Source organism: Prionailurus bengalensis, chromosome A2 (assembly GCF_016509475.1).
Source record: "Prionailurus bengalensis isolate Pbe53 chromosome A2, Fcat_Pben_1.1_paternal_pri, whole genome shotgun sequence".
NCBI classification, from domain to species: domain Eukaryota; kingdom Metazoa; phylum Chordata; class Mammalia; order Carnivora; family Felidae; genus Prionailurus; species Prionailurus bengalensis.
The window spans coordinates 93,864,801-93,883,632 of NC_057348.1; the positions used below are offsets into that span (position 1 = coordinate 93,864,801).

Below are 18,832 nucleotides of genomic sequence, written 5' to 3' on the forward strand. Positions count from 1 at the left end.
TTTTACACATTCTTCTGATGCAGGAATAGCATATCCTTCTGTAGAACCACAATGCTCTACTTCTGGAAGATCTCACCCCCTCTGCCCCAAGTTTCTTGAAACTTTCCAAATTTATACTTTGAATTTATTTAATTTTAAGAGGAAAATAATGTATACATTCTAGAAGTTTTATAAACTAAATAAATTATAGATTTAGAGATATGGATATAGATATTTATTCCATGTATGGATAGGCCATTACAATATTGAAACTACTTCAGACACTTGAATTGTTTCTTAGAGCATGAATGTCTGCATTCTTTTTATCAGAGAAGAATGGCTCACAACAGTCTTACTGCCTGAATAGAGCTATATAATCTGTCCATCCATAGTGTCATTGCTAGAAGTCAAATAGTAAGTTTTTTGTTTTAAAAGATCTTTCATGTTGCTGGTTTTACATGATGGGAATGTGGTTGGAAATGCTTCCTATTCCAGTTACCAGCCTCGGGCTGCCCATGCAATTTGGAATCAGAAATGGCAACTGAAACCAGTTAGGCAGAATTATGGGATAGCAAAGTCCAATATAGGTTTATTATGACCAGAAAGGAGAAGGAGAAGGCATTGTATGATTTTTTAAATAGGGAACTTAATTAGGAATGAACCACAGCACCGTGATAGCTATGGGAGGATTTTTATGTAGTTTGAACTACTGTGTGTGTGAGCCATCTCTGCCCTCCCCAGGGAATACGTGTGGTTTACTGGATAGAATTTAAAACATCTCCTAAGTGGCTCAAAACCAAGTAAAAATAACCCAGAAACATGCTTTGTAATATGTAAAATAATTCTGTGCAGGAACAATTGAATATTTGAGAGTATTCTACTTGAGAACTTAGGTGATGATGGAATAGATTGAAAGACCATATTGCCTCTTTTGTCATACCGTGTCCCATGATGCAACTTGAGGCACAATAATCTAGTAGTAATTAGAATTTCTACTTCAGAAGGAAGAGATAGCACTTTTGTACTTGTTCATGAATGTCTTGTTTTTTGTAGTTAAAGATAAGGGATTTCAGTGTATTAGCATAAAGGCTAAATAGCATTTGAGAGAATACTGACAGTTTTATATTTTAACCACTGTTTTAAAAATGGGCCCCTTTGGTATATACTGACTTCCTCTATAAAGCATCTTAAATTTGGCTGTGATTTTGTTTTAAAGGTAAAGTTGGTTAATGTTTTTATTTTTTTCCCACTAATGAATGATACTCACATGTTGGAACTAGCAGCATTAAAATTTCATTAATTATGATTTGGGAATGAAATAGATGAGTACTATAAAGCTTAATGGGAAGAAAATGCAATTTCAAAGTCAATTTAAACCTGTGGACTTCATATCAGAGCAGTTTGAAACTACCTGCTCAGTAATTTGATGTATTAATTCTTACAGCAATGTAGGCTGATTAAAACAGAGATTATAGCTAGAGGAGAATGGCATTGATTGCTGTAAAAGAAAGGAGGGCTCAACTTCTCTGTTTTCTTCAGTTGCCTCCAGCAGCAACTATTCCCCAGTGAATTACGTGATGTTAATGAGCTTCAGGTGAAATAGATTAAAAACTAAAATGACAGTGAGTTCTACCAAAGTTCACAGCTACCCTTCAAGTGTGGTTTTAGTTAGAATGCCTGTGGTGTGTTTAAGATACGGGACAATGGTAATGAAGGTGACATTAGCCAGTAATAGAGTAAGCATCACAAATAAACATCTGCCATAGTCATTTTCTTGGTCACACTGGCAGTTACTGTTGTAGCCATTAATTTGGGGACCACATGCACTATCACCAAAGAGTGGAAATAATTGCTCTTGTTCTTTGAAATTTGCGGGGTTTTTTTAATGTGACCTCTTACCAGTCAGTATTATTTAAAGGTCCTTTATAATGAGTCACTTACGTGGAAGAAATTGGAGTGTCTAGAATCAGACTGATGAGGATGAGAGAGCTTCGTAAATAATCAACAGTCAGGGAGAGGAGAGCTCTATCTATATTTTTATGCTTCCAACTTGCACATGTTTATCAACTAGTTGTTAACAAATCCCATCTTTTTTCTTTATCATCTTTTCACTTTTTTTGTTTCATAAAATCAAATTTTCATTAATTTCAAAATGCAACTATAGCTGAACCTTGGCATTTAAACATAAAGTAAGCCTATCTCTGAAGAATAAAGAAATTCAGAAGTTGTCATTATCTTATGGAATCTTTTCATATTCTTACTCTTGTGAAGTAGGTTTTTTTTTAATGTTGTAAAAATTATACCAGGCTTAAATACACTGACTCTCCTCTCACTGTTAAAATGGAAAAGTAAAGGAAACAGAAGCAAAGGCTGTGGAGGCTATACTTAACATAACTTAAAAATGAGGATTTCTGTTGGTTATCCCCGTGGAAAAACTTCCTTATTTTTAGCCTAGGTGCTAAAAATAGGGTTGTGCTATTTTCAACGTCATATTTTGGCAGTGCTTCTGAAGAACATCAAAATTAGCTGCCAAATATAGTGGACACTATACTTAACATTATAGGAAAATGGAAACAAATGCATGTGTTTGGGAAGGGGCTTTATTTGGATTCCTTTTTGAGGAGGAAAGCTCAGTCTGAAAGCCAGTGCTAATGCAAAAACATAATTTCTCTGAAGGACTTGATGTCTTGATTATTTGAGAATCTAGCAATTGGAAGACCCCACTTCATGGCTAATAAGTTGTTTAAAAAGAAACGTAAGCACATACCGAATGGTGAAGCCTACTTCACAGTTGACTTGTACTTGTTTCTGCCCTGGAATAGGTAACATTTCATGTGCAAGAAGTGTCTGAGTTTGTGGTTTCCAGAGAACCTTTTTCCCAGTGGATCTCAGTGGAGGGATAGTGCTGCTTTCTCCTGAGCCAAAGTCAGTTTCAAACAGAGTAAGGGCTGGAGAGTGGAAAATATGAAGAGCTGAGTTTCATACTCTAGCTTGTTTCTCGTCTTTTCTTCTGGCTGGCCTCTCTTCCCTGTCCTCTTTTAAAGGTCTCTTCTCCACTTGGGCCTGTTTTGAAATGGTTGTTGTATCCACAATTTATCTTTGTAGTTTTCTTTCATGTCTTTCTCTTTAAATCTCATGGCTGCTAGTGATGCAGTTCCCAGGTCTACATATGATTGAAATTAATAGAGGCTCTACTGTGTCAAAGTGCTTATGAATAAAAAGTCTTTCAATTTGTTGTGGTCTTCCTATATCCTGCCTTTTTATAAAGGGAGATTTTTCTCCTGCCTTCTAAAGTGATCCAGCCACCAAGTAATCAAATCAGTATGGGAAAACCCAAATTACAAAAATGGCAAACTCCTTTACAGAGAGCATTTATTGTTCAGGGTGTTAGGATTTCAGCTATGTTTTCCCAGAGACGCCTATGTTAATAACCAAGTAAATGGTACCTGATGGGTAGTTGACAGTGAGGAAGGAGGAAACTCATTTTGAAAGAAATATATGCTAGTGTGGGGACTGAGCCTTTGGAGCCTTTTCTGCTCTCACTCTGTCTCCTGCTTGGTCTGTAAGTCTAGCCATACTTGGTAGCTTCATTTAAAACCATCCACTACATGGAAGATTGATGAAGTGTTCTTAGGTATTCAGGTATACACCTATCAAACACAAGTGCTTCTAAAGGCATTACCCTGAAGAACAGCAGCAGTGATGGACTGAATAGAGGGAGGTGCTGCAACATGAGGTGAGGCATAACGTAGTGAGGGAAAGAGGAGTGTCAGCCAAGAGCCAAGATAGAGATGGGAGGGTGAAGAGGAATTTTTGTGATCTTCATTCACCAGGCATCTAGTCTAAGTGACCTGCTTCTTTTAGTATCAGAATAAGAAATAGCCCGAGATCAGGCCAGATGAATCTGAGATTATCCGTGTCTCATTAGGGGATACTGATCTGTTGGTCATATGCCATAGGAGCCTTCTCTTTAAACCTAGGATGACTTTAAAAAATGGAATGACAAAGAAGTACCTTCTAGCATTATTGTTAACTTTAGTATTGTATTTCTGGACCAGTGCAAAGATAAGAGTCCTATAATCCAATGGGTGGAACTAAAGAGAGAAATGAGAAAGAAGAGATGTAATGAAATTTGTAAGTTAGGCACATCTAATGAAGATCCAAGCATGATACTATGTATTAAAACAGAAAGAGGGAGGGAGGGAGGGGTAGGCAGAGAGAGAAGAAACGATTTTTTCTTTTTTCTTTTTTTTAAATTTTCTTTTTTATTTTTTAAAATTTACATCCAAATTAGCATATAGTGAAACAATGATTTCAGGAGTAGATTCCTTAATGCCCCTTACCCATTTAGCCCACCCCCCTCCTATAACCCCTCCAGCAACCCTCAGTTTGTTCTCCATATTTATGAGTCTCTTCTGTTTTGTCCCCCTCCCTGTTTTTATATTATTTTTATTTCCGTTCCCTTACGTTCATCTGTTTTGTCTCTTAAAGTCCTCATATGAGTGAAGTCATATGATATGTGTCTTTCTCTGACTAATTTCACTTAGCATAACACCCTCCAGTTCCATCCACGTAGTTGCAAATGGCAAGATTTCATTCTTTTTGATTGTGAGTAATACTCCACTGTATGTATATACCACATTTTCTTTATCCATTCATCCATCGATGGACATTTGGGCTCTTTCCATACTTTGGCTATTGTTGATAGTGCTGCTATAAACATGGGGGTGCATGTGTCCCTTCGAAACAGCACACCTGTATCCCGTGGATAAACCTTTTTTAATGGAGGTAGAACAGAAGTTTGCTAAGGTACAAAGTGGTACCTTGTACTATCTCTTCTTTCTTTTTCCATTCGAGATTCTGCAGAGTCTTGCCCCTGATCACCCAGAGCAGTCTGAGGTTCATTGCATATTGGCTGGATGTAGTCTCACTGGCTGTGTGTAGAGAATGGTGGAGTGTGAATAGGAATGTCTGGTTAAATAGACAGGAAGAACATAATAAGGATGCAGTGCTACCCCTAGGAGTTCCAGTTTTCTGACCGTATTTATCATTCCATTTTTAATTGTAATCCTCCCCAAACCCCCACTATTGTAAACACACCACATAAAATCATCATCATCATCATCATCATCATCATCATCATCATCACCATCTGTAGCATCTACTATGTGCTGGGTAGTATTCTGAAACCATTATGATTTTTAATCATTAATTTTCATATTATCCATTTGAGGTAGGTGTATTAGGATAATTCTCATTATACACAAGAAGATTCTGATATATAGAGGTTATCTAACCTGCCCAAGGTTATACAGCTAGACAGCCATGTGTATATGCATGTGATATATATACAGACACACACACATTTTGATGCCATACATCTAAGGAAATATGAGTTTTGAAATTTAGAAGGTTTGGAAAATTCTTTATGAAACCAATACTACACTGCATGTTAACTAAGTTGAATTTAAATGAATAAATGTAAAAAGTTTCCCAACATTTCATTTTGGAGAAGCCTCCTTCCTGCAATTCATAATGCTAATGTCATTGGTTATATACTTAGAAGGATATCTGTGTATGTTGAGGATCAGGAATATTTTGCCCCCACTCCTGATATGTTTCCTTCCTCATAGGTTTGTTTGTTTGTTTGTTTTTTAGCTTTATTTATTTATTTTATTCCAAGTTTTTATTTAAATTCCCATTGGTTAACATACAGTATAATATTAGTTTCAGGTATAGATTTTAGTGATTCATCATGTACTTATTACACCCAGTGCTCATCCTTGATCCCCATCACCTATTTTACCCATCCTCCCACCCACCTCCCTTTCAGCAACCCTCAGGTCGTTCTCCATAGGTAAGAGTCTGTTTTATGATTTGCCTCTCTCTGTTGTTTCCCACTATGTTCATGTTTTGTTTCTTAAATTCCATCTATTGATGAATGGATAAAGAAGTTGTAAGATACATATATCTATTGTGAGATATAGTTGGCCATTTGCAACTACATGGAAGGAGCTAGAGAGTATTATGTTAACCAAATAAGTCAGAGAAAAACAAATACTGTATGATTTCACTCATGTGGAATTTTTAAAATTTTAAGCAACAAGCTTGAATATATCTTTTGGAAAAAAATTAAAATAATTCACAAGTATGTACAATCCACAGAATATAAGCTTTATGAGAGCAGAAACCTTGTCTTATTTATTATGCAAAATCAGCATGTAATAAATCTTATTTATACAAAATTAGCATTAAATCTAAATGTCAGATATATAATACTGTGAAAATTTGTACCCTACACCATTCCACTTCTTTGTTAATTTTAGAAGTTCACATTAATAGATTTACTTATGTTGTATTTCCCGGATGATGAGTGATGTTGAGCATTTTTTCATGTGTCTGTTGGCCATCTGTATGTCTTCTTTGGAGAAGTGTCAATTCATGTATTTTGTCCATTTCTTCACTAGATAATTTTTTGGGGGGTGTTGAGTTTGATAAGTTCTTTTTTTTTATTAACTTTTTTTTCAACGTTTATTTATTTTTGGGACAGAGAGAGACAGAGCATGAACGGCGGGAGGGGCAGAGAGAGAGGGAGACACAGAATCGGAAACAGGCTCCAGGCTCCGAGCCATCAGCCCAGAACCTGACGCGGGGCTCGAACTCACGGAGCGCGAGATCGTGACCTGGCTGAAGTCGGACGCTTAACCGACTGCGCCACCCAGGCGCCCCATAGTTTGATAAGTTCTTTATAGATTTTTGATACTAACCCTTTATCTGATATGTCATTTGCAAATATCTTCTCCCATTCTGTCAGTTGCCTTTTAGTTTTGCTGATTGTTTCCTTTGCTGTGTAGAAGCTTTTTAGTTTGATGAAGTCCCAATAGTTCATTTTTGCTTTTGTTTCCCTTGCCTCCGGAGACATGTTAAATAAGAAGTTACTGTGGCCAAGGTCAAAGAGATTGTTGCCTTCTTTCTCCTCAAGGATTTTGATTTTTCCTGTCTTGGGTTTAGGTCTTTCATCCATTTTGAGTATTTTTGTATATGGTATAAGAAAGTGGTCCAGGTTCATTCTTCTGCATGTCGTCGTCCAGTTTTCCCAGCACCGGTTGCTGAAGAGATTGCCTTTATTCCATTGAATATTCTTTTCTGCTTTGTCAAAGATGAGTTGACCATATGTTTGTGGGTCCATTTCTGGATTCTCTATTCTGTTCCATTGATCTGAGTGTCTGTTTTTGTGCCAGTACATACTGTCTGGATGATTACAGCTTTGTAATACAGCTTGAAGTCTAGGATTGTGATGCCTCTAGCTTTGGTTTTCTTTTCCAAGATTGCTTTGGCTGTTCGGGGTATTTTTTGGTTCCATATAAATTTTAGGATTGTTCCTTTTAGCTCTGTGAAGAATACTGGTGTTATTTTGATAGGGATTGCGTTGAATATGTAGATTGCATTGCTTTGGCTGTTCGGGGTCTTTTCTGGTTCCATATAAATTTTAGGATTGTTCCTTTTAGCTCTGTGTAGAATGCTGGTGTTATTTTGATAGGGATTGCTTTGAATATGTAGATTGCTTTGGGCAAAGGTTTAAATGTCCCTGACCCTGTTCAGTAATACTCTGGCCATTTTCCATTGCTTTGAAATTTATGTTGTATCTCACTGTCTTTCATTTTTAAATAATTTAAACATTTTGGGGTTTTTAAATTTTTTTTAATTTCTAGAAAAATAGATTTTCTTTGTTCCTCCTTTTCTTATTCTCTCCCTTTAACTGATTTTCTCCATTTTTATTTTATCCCTGCTGTCATGGAACTTAAGACCCCATTGACTAGAAGAAACATTCCTTGATGTACTAGTAAGAAAGATAAAAATGCTCAGTTAAACTGTGATTTAGTGCTTTCTTATCAGAGTTTTTCATGCCCACTAAGAGAGCCCTACAGATATTAATTTTGGCACTTTTCATAAAATCTTACCTGAAATTTTTTAATAAATGGTTTACAAGAAATGTAAGGACCATCCGAGGATAACAGTTACATCTCATGCTTCCATATTTTACCCTCAGATGGTCCTTACATTTCTTGTTGATGACCCATGCCATCAGAGTTACAAATAATTCCTCAAATAAAGCAAACTAAAAAGTTTGCTCTAACACAGGCAATGACAACTGTAGTCCAAATACTGCCTGGAAAATAGGAGATTCATGCTATTGTTCCAATGTCAGAGATAAAAAAGAATTGTAGGTCATAGGGTTGATGAAATACAGTACATTTTGATGTTAATTTTATTTAGTTGTGGGAAGAGAATATGACTTCTGCTTTCTAACTTTTAAGTCTTTATCTGTGTCTAATACATTAAGTTTTTGAGTGTGCCATTCTTATTTAAAAAACATGTAGCATGAGTTTACTGGGCACAAAAGTAAACACGCTATTTAATTGTGTTATTCATATTCCTTATAACCTTCCTTTTTTTTTTTCTGGTAAATTCTGTTTGTTGATCCTTGAATTAAGTAAGCTAAGCCCCTGAAGATTTTGTGAAATTATCAGTTTCTTCTTTTATTTTTACCAACTTTTGGTATATATTGGTATGCCATGTTGTTAAGTACATAATGTTTAATACATTTTCCTTGAATTCTATTATGTGTGATATTTACATTGATATGATTATTATTTTTTATTAATATTATCCGTATAAATAACAATATAAATATGTAAGTATGAAGTATAAAATAAAATATAACATTTTTTATTTTCAAAGTTTTTGTTGCTTATGGTTTCTAGATTATATCTTGGAAATAACATGAATTGGATTTTCTTGTTTTGTAAACTGAGATTTTACATTTAAAAAAATGTTTAATGTTTATTTATTTTTGAAGGAGAGAGAGACAGAGTATGAGTGAGGGAGGAGCAGAGAGAGAGAGGGAGACTGAATCCAAAGCAGGCTCCAGGCTCCAAGCTGTCAGCACGGAGCCTGATGCGGGGCTCAAACTCATGAGCTGTGAAGTCATGACCTGAGCAGAAGTCAGATGCCCAACTGACTGAGCCACCCAGGCGCCTGAGATTTTATATTTTTTATTAGGAATTTTTAACATGTCATGGATATATAATTATTGATATACTTTCTATTTATCATTTGTTGTGTGTGAAGCAGTGAACAAATTAGATACAGTTCTTCCTCTGTGGATTCTGTTATATAATGGGCAATATTTAATGATACCTTATTTTTGTATATCATTTTATAGGTGAAAAGTACTTTCTCATGTACTATTTTTTTTAATATTTGTTTATTTCTGAGACAGGGAGAGACAGAGCATGAGTAGGGGAGGGGCAGAGAGAGAGAGGGAGACACAGAATCCGAAGCAGGCTCCAGGCTCTGAGCTGTCAGCACAGAGTCCGACGAGGGGCTCAAACTCACAAACCGTGAGATCATGACCTGAGCTGAAGTCAGTCGCTCAACCAGCTGAGCCACCCAGGTGCCCCTATCTCATGTACTATTTTATTTGTTCTTCAGAAGTCTTCTTTAAGGGAGGTGTTAGCCATATTCGAAAGGAGAGAGGAATTAACAATATGGAGTTACAGAATGGCAATTTGGGAACCAGAATTCATTCCTCAGTTTGGTAAATGCATGATATCAAACTTTTATATAGTCACTCAGGAAAAACTCCATGGAACTCATAATTATCTTTTAGAGTATTTTTTAAGTAAGCTATACTATATGTAAAACTATTTCCACCTGTATTAAGCTCTTCTCTGTGTTTGACATTTTGTTGGGCCAAAGAGGCAATAATTTCCAAATTAAACATAGTTTCTGTCCTCATGGAGTTTGACTTTGATTTGGAAGCTAAACACCTTTGGTGTGGTCTAAGATAAAGGCAGTATTGTCTTAGAACATATCTAAGAGCATTTCTTCTGTCCTGTTGCCCTTCAGTTGGCTTCTTTCATTCTCTATTCAAGTGTAACTTCTTTGAGAGACTTTTCCAAGGTCTCTACACCACAATAAATTCCCCTTACTATGCCCTCAAACATTACCCAGTACTGTTCTTAAAATAATATATAACATACTTTATTATAATTATCGGCATGCCTGGGTTTTTTTGTTTTGTTTTGTGTTGTGTTTGTTTGGTTTTTTGCTTTTGCTTTTGTTTTTGTTTTTTTTCTTTTTGCAACTGTTTAATTTAATTCTGTGTCTTTAGTGACTAGTGTAGTGCCTGGAACACAAGAAAGGCTCAAGAAGTGCACAGTGAATAATCAATGCATGCTAAATTTTGTTCTGTATCCTCAGCAGTACCAACCTGGCATGCAATAAAGGAGTCTGACCTGTTACCATGACTGTAGCAAGATTCTTGAATATAACATAAACTCTAAATTCTTCAATAATTGAAGCTTGATAATAGGGCATTAATACTCATGTTCAGTGGCTTTTCCAGAATGATAAAATATTTCAATGTTATAAATCTTATAGTACCCTCTAATAAGAGAAGAAAAATTGGAATAGCAACTCTACATGTTTTTTCAAATTTCTATATAATTCATTATATAAACATAAGAAGCATTAAGATGAAAATAAATACAGTTGTAGGCAAATTGAGCTGGGGATATTTTTAAAAGAGTAACAGCAAAAAATGTTACTTAGAAATATTCCTTTTAAGTTACATGCTGTGATAAGCATGGCTGTTTTATGTAAAGGTTGAATCACTAAACTCTACACCTGAGACTAATACTACCCTCTATGTTAACTAAGTGGAATTTAAATAAAAACTTTAAAAAAAGTTATACCTGATGTATTTGTCTTAATTTATAATTTTGAAAGTGTTTCTATTCATTTAAAAATATATTTTGGCAGATACATTCAGGAGTTCTGGAAACCTGAAAATTATTTTTTAATGAGTATAGTTATGAGAATTTTAAGTAAATAGTGATTAATTTTGCTAGAATGATGTATTTGTAGTATTCTCATCTCATACAAAATAAATAATCATAACCTGCATTTCCACTTGAAAAATACAAGATAATTGGCAATGTAATTCGTTTAGTGTGTGTTATGTGTATGTGTTTTGGTTTAGTTTTTTTCAGGTATGGTACCCATATTTACAGTTAAGTTTTGTTTTGTTTTGTTTTGCTAAAAAATATATTTTCAATGAGGAGGAAATTAGGCTCTTAAATTATGGACATGGATACCTTCTAATACACAGATATGTGTAATACAAAACAGAGCCTAAAGATAAAGGTAATGATTCAATTGTGGTTAAAAACGAGAGGGCGGAGAAGCATTCGGCTACATACAAAGAAAAAATCCACCCACTTGTCTTATATTTGCTTTGTTCAGAAGGCAGTAGTGACTTTGAAGTAGAAAAATATTGATTCATCATGTTATAGCCAGAGGGATGTTAATACATTTTCCCCTTTTTCTTCCAGCACACTGATTTATGTCAGTACATGGACAAGCACCCTGGGGGGCTGCATCCAGATAATGTGAAGGTAGGAAAAGATCTTTTTAAGCCAGCGGTTAGCATTCTTCATGTGTATTTTTTTTTTCATCAAAGTCTAATCTCTCTACCATAACTTTAAAAAATTGTTGTGTAAAGAGAAGTGATATTGAAGTAAACCATGGTTAGTGCTCTCTTGAGTGATTGAAAACTATGTTTAAACATTAAGTCTTTTCACTGGAATATTATTATTTAGATTTAATTCTATTTTTGTTTCATGCTAATAATAAGTGAGATCCACTGGAATGCTGTTTTAACACTGTTTTTAAGAGAAGAGAGTTTCAGGTAGCTCTCCCTTAGAACTTCATACTAAAGTATCAGTAAGTTTCAGTACAAAATACTATGATCCAAAACGTTATGGTGGGTTCATAGTACATATTTTTTTATTTGTATGTACAAACAGATAACAGTTTCCTACTGCTCTCCTTCATTTCTTTTATTACAAATTGGATTGCTGTGTGTCAAAAGAACTAAGTTTTTCTAACATCTGACCTAGCACCCATCTTGGAAATTGTTTCAAAATTTCATGCTTCAAATAGGAGATTCTTTCTTGACATCTGTGAGAGCGTCAGAAGATACCAAAGTTATATATGAAGGTTTAATGATGTGCTCACATTCTGTAATTCAAATGACTACCTTTCATGATCCTGAGAATCAATTGAGTGATATGGATGTATGTAAAGAAAAATTCTGCCCATTTCTTCCTAGGCATTATCTATTGACACCGCTCTTTGCAGCAGGCATGTTTCTTTTGTACTTTTCTCTTTGCTTATAAAAATATATATGCACGTATGGTATTTTGTGTGTATTTATTTTGCTCTATAAAAATAACATGTTATTGTATGTCTTTTTAAAATATGTATCATGGATATCCTTTAAAATCAATGTATGATTGTAGTTTAATCTTCCTGAAAACTGCATATGAGTCCATAGTATGAAAAAACCGTAATTTTCAACTGTTTCTTATTCATGGATCTTGGCTTGTTTCTAGAATGTTGCTATTGTAATGAATTCTAGGGTAAATAATAGTATGAAACCTTTACATTCTTACTTCTTTTATATATCTAGCTAATGGATTTTCTTTACTAAGAGACAAGATTTCAGTTTTAATGAATTTGACTGGAACATTTGCCCACAAGTTTGTAAATTATAGGAGGACTGTTTCTCTTTACTCTCATGAGCATTGACCATAACCAATCATTTTAATTTTTGCCATTCTGATAAGTAAAATTGGAATACCTTTTATGTTAGTGTTTTCTTGGCTGCTAGTGACATCAAGTATCTTTTCACATGTTAAGATCTTGACTATTTGTAATTACATTGCCTGTTCTTATATATTACCTATTTTTCTAATGTTGATTTTCTTATTTTCAACAAGTTGTAGGTGATTGTTAATATTTGTGGTATTAATCATGATTTTTATGGTGGCCAGTTATGTTGTATAACTTTTTTAATTAAAAAGATTTTTTAATGTTTATTCATTTTTGAGAGACAGTGGGAGACAGAGTGTGACTGGGGGGAGGGGCAGAGAGAGGGAGAATCTGAAGCAGGCTCCAGGCTCTGAACTGTCAGCACAGAGCCCAACATAAGCTCTGATTGTGAGATCATGACCTGAGCCGAAGGTAGACGCTCATCTCTGAGCCATAGGCACCCCTATGTTGTATAATTTTAAAATGCAGGAACTTGTAGCAATTCTGAAATAGCATTGTGTTTTAGACAAGTAATAGAATCAATATGGTTTTAGACAAATAATAGAATCAATAATAGAATCAATGTAGTCTTTTGTTTCATATAGCTTTTTTTGTTGTTTTTTTGTTTTATTGATAGATAAATAATTTATCTTAGATATTTATGATAGATAAATAATTTAAATTCTTTGTTCATTTTTCTTCAAAATCAGTATCCGTTGACATAAACAATTATTTAGTCTTAAATTGGGGAAGAAATTTTAACAGATGGAAAGATTCGTTTCTTCAATCTTGGCCATGTTTAAGTCCAACTCCAAACATTAATATCATAACATGAACATAATTTTGGTTTTTTTCCTAAACATTGAAACATTTTAAGTTTTCTTATTTACACATTAAATGTTCTCTTCTTAGGGTTGATTAGGTTCAAAACCAATAGTACAATACATCCTTACTCTTGTTTCCTACTTTAACCCTGGGGATCTGTAGAGAACCCAATTAGTGAGACCTTCAGCTCTAGGGGACCCAGGGGGCTCAGCTCTAGGGGGCTGAGCCTGCCAATCTCAGTGAAAATCAACAGCTACTCTGAGCAAACTTTGACTTCTTGACTTCCAAGTTCAGTGACAAGATTGAGATTAAAGAGCTGACTGAACCTTTTCAAAAAGAACCATGACATCACTGGATTTTTATTATTCTTGCTTGGTTTTCTTATCAACCCTCTGTGTGTCATTAGTTATGAGCTAAGTATTGGTGGAAATTTTTGTTGGTGAAACAAAGAAAAAAGCTTATTCCACAAAGCATCACCATGTTCACCATACTCAGGCCAGTGTCACTGGTGATTTTTGTGGCATTTGTAAGTTCTGCTTTTTCCATTACATTTTATTTTTCCTTTATCTCCTAGTGGTCTCGAGGAACTTGACTTCTAGGTTGCCGTTTTTCAGCAACTAGTATGTACTTGAAATCATGTTTCAACAACTCTTATCCAAGTTTTGCAAGCTTTTCTTTTATTCCATGGTCATTCGTTGTTCTTCCAATACCTAGTGTTTGCTACCTATTCCCAGCCCTTGTTGTGCCATGGCAGTAAACATGGTTTAATAGTTAGTTCCTTCCTAGGCTGTGGTGAGAAACTTAATGGTGAATTCATTGTGCAGTCAGAATAGAAATAATGTCACAGAAATTGCACGGAACATACACAGTGAGTCTGGATATTAGTCATATAGAGTAGGAATTATATATACTCAGAAGTTGCTTGATGTGATCACAGATTGATGCCTCGCTACATTTTTGCCTTTAAAAGAGAGTGATGTGATTTAGCCCTACTTATACCATTTTGAATAACTGAAAGTCAGCAAAATGTATTGATGTATAGTATCCCTTTACACATAGCTATTGAAATCTCAGCTCCTTCAAAGCATAAGAGACTCTTAAAAACTGAGAACAAACTGAGGGTTGATGGGGGGTGGGAGGGAGGGAAGGGTGGGTGATGGGTATTGAGGAGGGCACCTTTTGGGATGAGCACTGGGTGTTGTATGGAAACCAATTTGACAAATTTCATACATTGAAAAAGAAAGAAAGAAAAAAAGAAAGAAAGAAAGAAAGAAAGAAAGAAAGAAAGAAAGAAAGAAGAGAGAGAAAGAAAGAAAGAAAGAAAGAAAGAAAGAAAGAAAGAAAGAAAGAAAGAAAAAAGAAATCTCGGCTCCTTGAGGATTTGCCAAAATGTACTGGACAGTCTTCTCAAAATATTTACGTGTACAGGAAACCTCAGTAGTCATTTAAAGGTCTTCAAACGTGGCTCCATGGCAGAGTCACCTGCAAAGCTTTAAATGTATATATATTCTCTCTTCTCTTCCAAATTCAGAATAATATTTAAAAATTCCTTTAAGTAGAAAGAGGTGGGCATTTGCTCAGACCCAGTGCTGAGAGCCCAGGTTGCCTCCCATGATCCACAGTGTCCCCTTGCTCTCCCTGTGACCCTGCATGGCTTTACCTGTGGAGGACATGTGTGCTTGCTAACAACCCTGGCCTGTCACCCTCTCACAGACTTACAGCCTGCCTCTGCTGCTCTTCACTCTGCCGGTGGGGTGATCACTGTGGACAGGGGCTGGGCCAGTAGGTGGGGATGGGGAAGAGCATGAGAGACAGGGTCTGGCCTGTGGTGCTTCAAAAAATAGGTGTCAGACCCATGCTTCAAGGTTGCAAATTGGAAGTGTCTTTTGTGAAGAATCTGATCAGTCCAAGAGAACAGACCTAAAGAATCCAGGCAACTCTACAGCAAAGACCTCCTTTGACATAAGTAACTTGGAGGAAGCAAAGTTGTGTGCATTAAATTAGAGAAAGATTGTAAAGAAGACATCAAAAAATTATCAATACTCTCAAAGATGTAGAAGAACTATAGTATATCTATAAAATAAGAATGATGTTATTTTTTTTTAAGGAATTTAGTGAACAGAAGGTTGCTTTAGAAATTAACAATATGATGACAGAGTGGTGCCTGAGTGGTTCTGTCAGCTGAGCGTCTGCCTCTTGATTTTGGCTCAGGTCATGATCTCACAGTTTATGAGTTTGAGCCCTGTGTTGCACTCTGTGCTGGTAGTGCAGAACCAGCTTTGGATCCTGTCTCCCTCTGTTTCTGCCCCTCCTCCACTTGCATGCATGCACGCACTCTCTCTGCCTCTCAAAAATAAGCCTTAAACAAATATGATGAAAGACATAAAAAATAACAAAAAAAATGGGTGATAAAGGTAAAGAAGTTTTCCAGAAAATAGAGTATAAAACACAGATCTGAAAAATGAGAAAGAAAGTATCAAAAAAAAATTAGAGGTCCAGTCCAGGGGATCCAACCTCTGAATAATTGGAGAAAATATGCAGGAGGAATCAAAGTAATAGTCATTCAACTACACTTTTTCCAGCTGTGGAGGATGTGAATTTCAAGATTAAGAGGGTCCATTAAATGCCCATAATATTTAATGAAAATAGACTGACAATAAGATTCCTTATTGCAAAATTTTAGAACGCTGGTTTTGAAGAAAAATCCTACAAAAGGAAACGGCTTTACTGTGATAGAATTATAGTGGCCTTAGCCTTTTCAGCAGCAACACTGGAAGGGAGACAGCAGTGGGACAGTGGCTTGAAAGTTCGTATTTAAAATTATTCCCTCAGGGAGCCTGGCTGGCTCAGTCAGTAGAGCATGTGACTCTTGATCTCATGATCATGATTTCAAGCCCTATATTGAGTTTAGAGCTTACTTAAAAAAAATAAATAAAATTATTCTCTCAACCTAGTATTCTATACAAACTATCAATTGTGAAGGTAAAGTCATTATTTTCAGATGTTCAAAAAGTTGAACATAATGCCCACTGTGCATCCTTTCTCAGGAAGCTACTTGAGGATGTACTCCACTAGAATTCAGGGTATAAACCAAGGCAGAGAAGACAAAGAAACCAAGAAACAGAGGCTACCACAGAGAGAGATGCAGGGAGGTTTTCAGGACAATGCTAAAAAGAATCCCAGGATGACAGTTATGCATTAGTCTGGGAGAGTAATCCACTGGTCCAGTTGGAGCAGGTCAGGGGTTTCCAGGAGAGATTTCCAAGAAGAGGAAATTGTTAGGTAAAATACCTAATGTGTTTGAGAAGATTTATGAGATGGGAAAAGAGTTTGGTGTTGAATTAGCACTAACTGCAAAGAAAACTAACCAAAGGAAAACAAACCAATAACCAAAAGAACTAGATCATCAGTAACACCAGGAAAACCAAATTATTGTGTGGGGGTGGGGGTGGGGGTAAAAGTATTCATAGTAAACTAAATGGCTCAGGTCTAAATAATATTTACATAGTCATAATAATTTAAATGTTAATGTTGGTAAAATTAAAAAGGAAAAATACCTCTGAGTGATTCTGCTATAGCCAGGCAAGCTCCTTCCAGGATTAGTATCCTAGAAAAGGTTTTTTGACTCTGTCCAATGTTCTTCTCCCTACACTACATGATTAATACATTAAATTACTGTAAGTAGCTTATTATTTAACTTTATATGCACTCAGTCACATAGTTTTATCATCATTTTCATATTGAAGATAGTACTCTTATCTTCTCTGAGGGTGTGGGAAGTTAAAAAATAGAATGCAGCTTGTTAATGCCTGTGTTTTGGCATCTGAATTGCCATGCACAGAAGCAGACGGCCCTTATTACCATGTTGGTTTCCATGGGAGGCCACTCACCTAATTATGCACTGGCTTTTCTTCACCTGCTTAGACACAATGCCCTCCTCCAGGGTTACATTTAGGATCTGCACTGCAGGTGAAATTATTCTCAAAGTAGTCTGACTGTGACATAGTGACAGATGTCCCACAGGTATTTCTGTTTGATATATTAATGCATTTTTTTCACATCGTGATATTTATTGTCACTTAAATCTATAAATGCAAAATGAAGAGCATAAGAATAATATTTACTAAGTTAACAGCTGTTCATAAGGCTGAGATGTTAATTAAAAAAAAAAAACAGTTGAGCTAAAATAAGACCTTGTAATGGTTCTTTATAAATTTAAGGAAATGGGAAAACCAGGTGAGATCCACTTTTATGTTAAAAGAGCATATTCTTTAGTAACTCCAAAGCTCTGTGTTTACCTAAATAGCTTGTAGATCATTAAATGTTTGGAATGTTGTAGATACTGAATATTCATTACAGGGAACAGAAGGAAAGTACAGTGATCAGACCTTTTTGTTTCTAAATCTGGCAATTTTGACTTTTAGTTTGATTATTGGGCAGCATAAAAATATATGTAAAGCATTTGTCTTGGATTCTAAAAATATGAATATTTTTGTTTAGATTTCATATATCCTTGTTTACAGTAATACTGTGGGATGTCATGTACCTAAGAATTGAGATTGTTCTTTAATGTGAATCAGATAGAATTTTAAGCATTACAAACATGATAGATCATTGAAAAATGAAAGAGAAAAGAACAACTGGAATGATACATAATTTGTGATTTCATAATAAGGCATGGAATTCTACAGTAATTTTATGCTAATTCTCAGCAAAACATCTGTTAAAGTTTATCTTTCTTGATGTATATTCCTGGTAAATACTGAAGTAAACTCATAACAAAAAAATAATAGTAAACTCACAACAAAAAATAAACTCATAACAAAAATTGTCAATGTTAACTAAATTTCTAGAATCATTTGCTATTTTGCCCACAAAATATATCTGTTCTCAACATGACATTGTGAAATAAATATTCACTATTAACTAATGGTTTGTTTCTTAGCATAATATCAATTTTAGACAAATGGGTAATTTTAGCAGTTAATTACTTAGAGGGCAATTTAAAATCTCAATCAAAAGCCTGAGGACATTGTCCTTGTTATAAATATTTATGATGATTAAAGGTATAGCAAGCAATTGCTAGAACATAATTGGTATGTCAGAAACTAGTTAGAATTTGGGGGGAAGGATAGTTTATTTTTTCCCCCTTTTAAGCCATTAACTATAAATATTATTAGGTTTTGGCTATCATCGTTGAGTCGAATGCAGAACTTGTGTTAGTTCTTCAATTTATAATTTTCAGTGATTTACAGGTTGATCTTTGAGGTAAAGAAAATGACCATAACAGCCTAAATTTTACCCTTCATTCAATGTTTCATGTGTTCTTTAAAAATTGATAATCATGAGAGACTAAAAAAAATTAAGG

The 18,832-nt window shown here is 35.1% G+C and overlaps 1 protein-coding gene across 6 annotated transcripts in view; it reads left to right on the forward strand.

Annotated features, from left to right (window-relative positions):
- Positions 1 to 18,832, forward strand: part of CDK14 (cyclin dependent kinase 14) — a 605,513-nt gene that overhangs the window by 291,721 nt on the left and 294,960 nt on the right. For all 6 annotated transcript variants that reach the window (XM_043588815.1, XM_043588812.1, XM_043588813.1 and 3 more), the window contains one exon: positions 11,379 to 11,441. In XM_043588815.1, the coding sequence (XP_043444750.1) occupies positions 11,379 to 11,441 (63 nt within the window). The remainder of the gene's footprint in view (positions 1 to 11,378; positions 11,442 to 18,832) is intronic.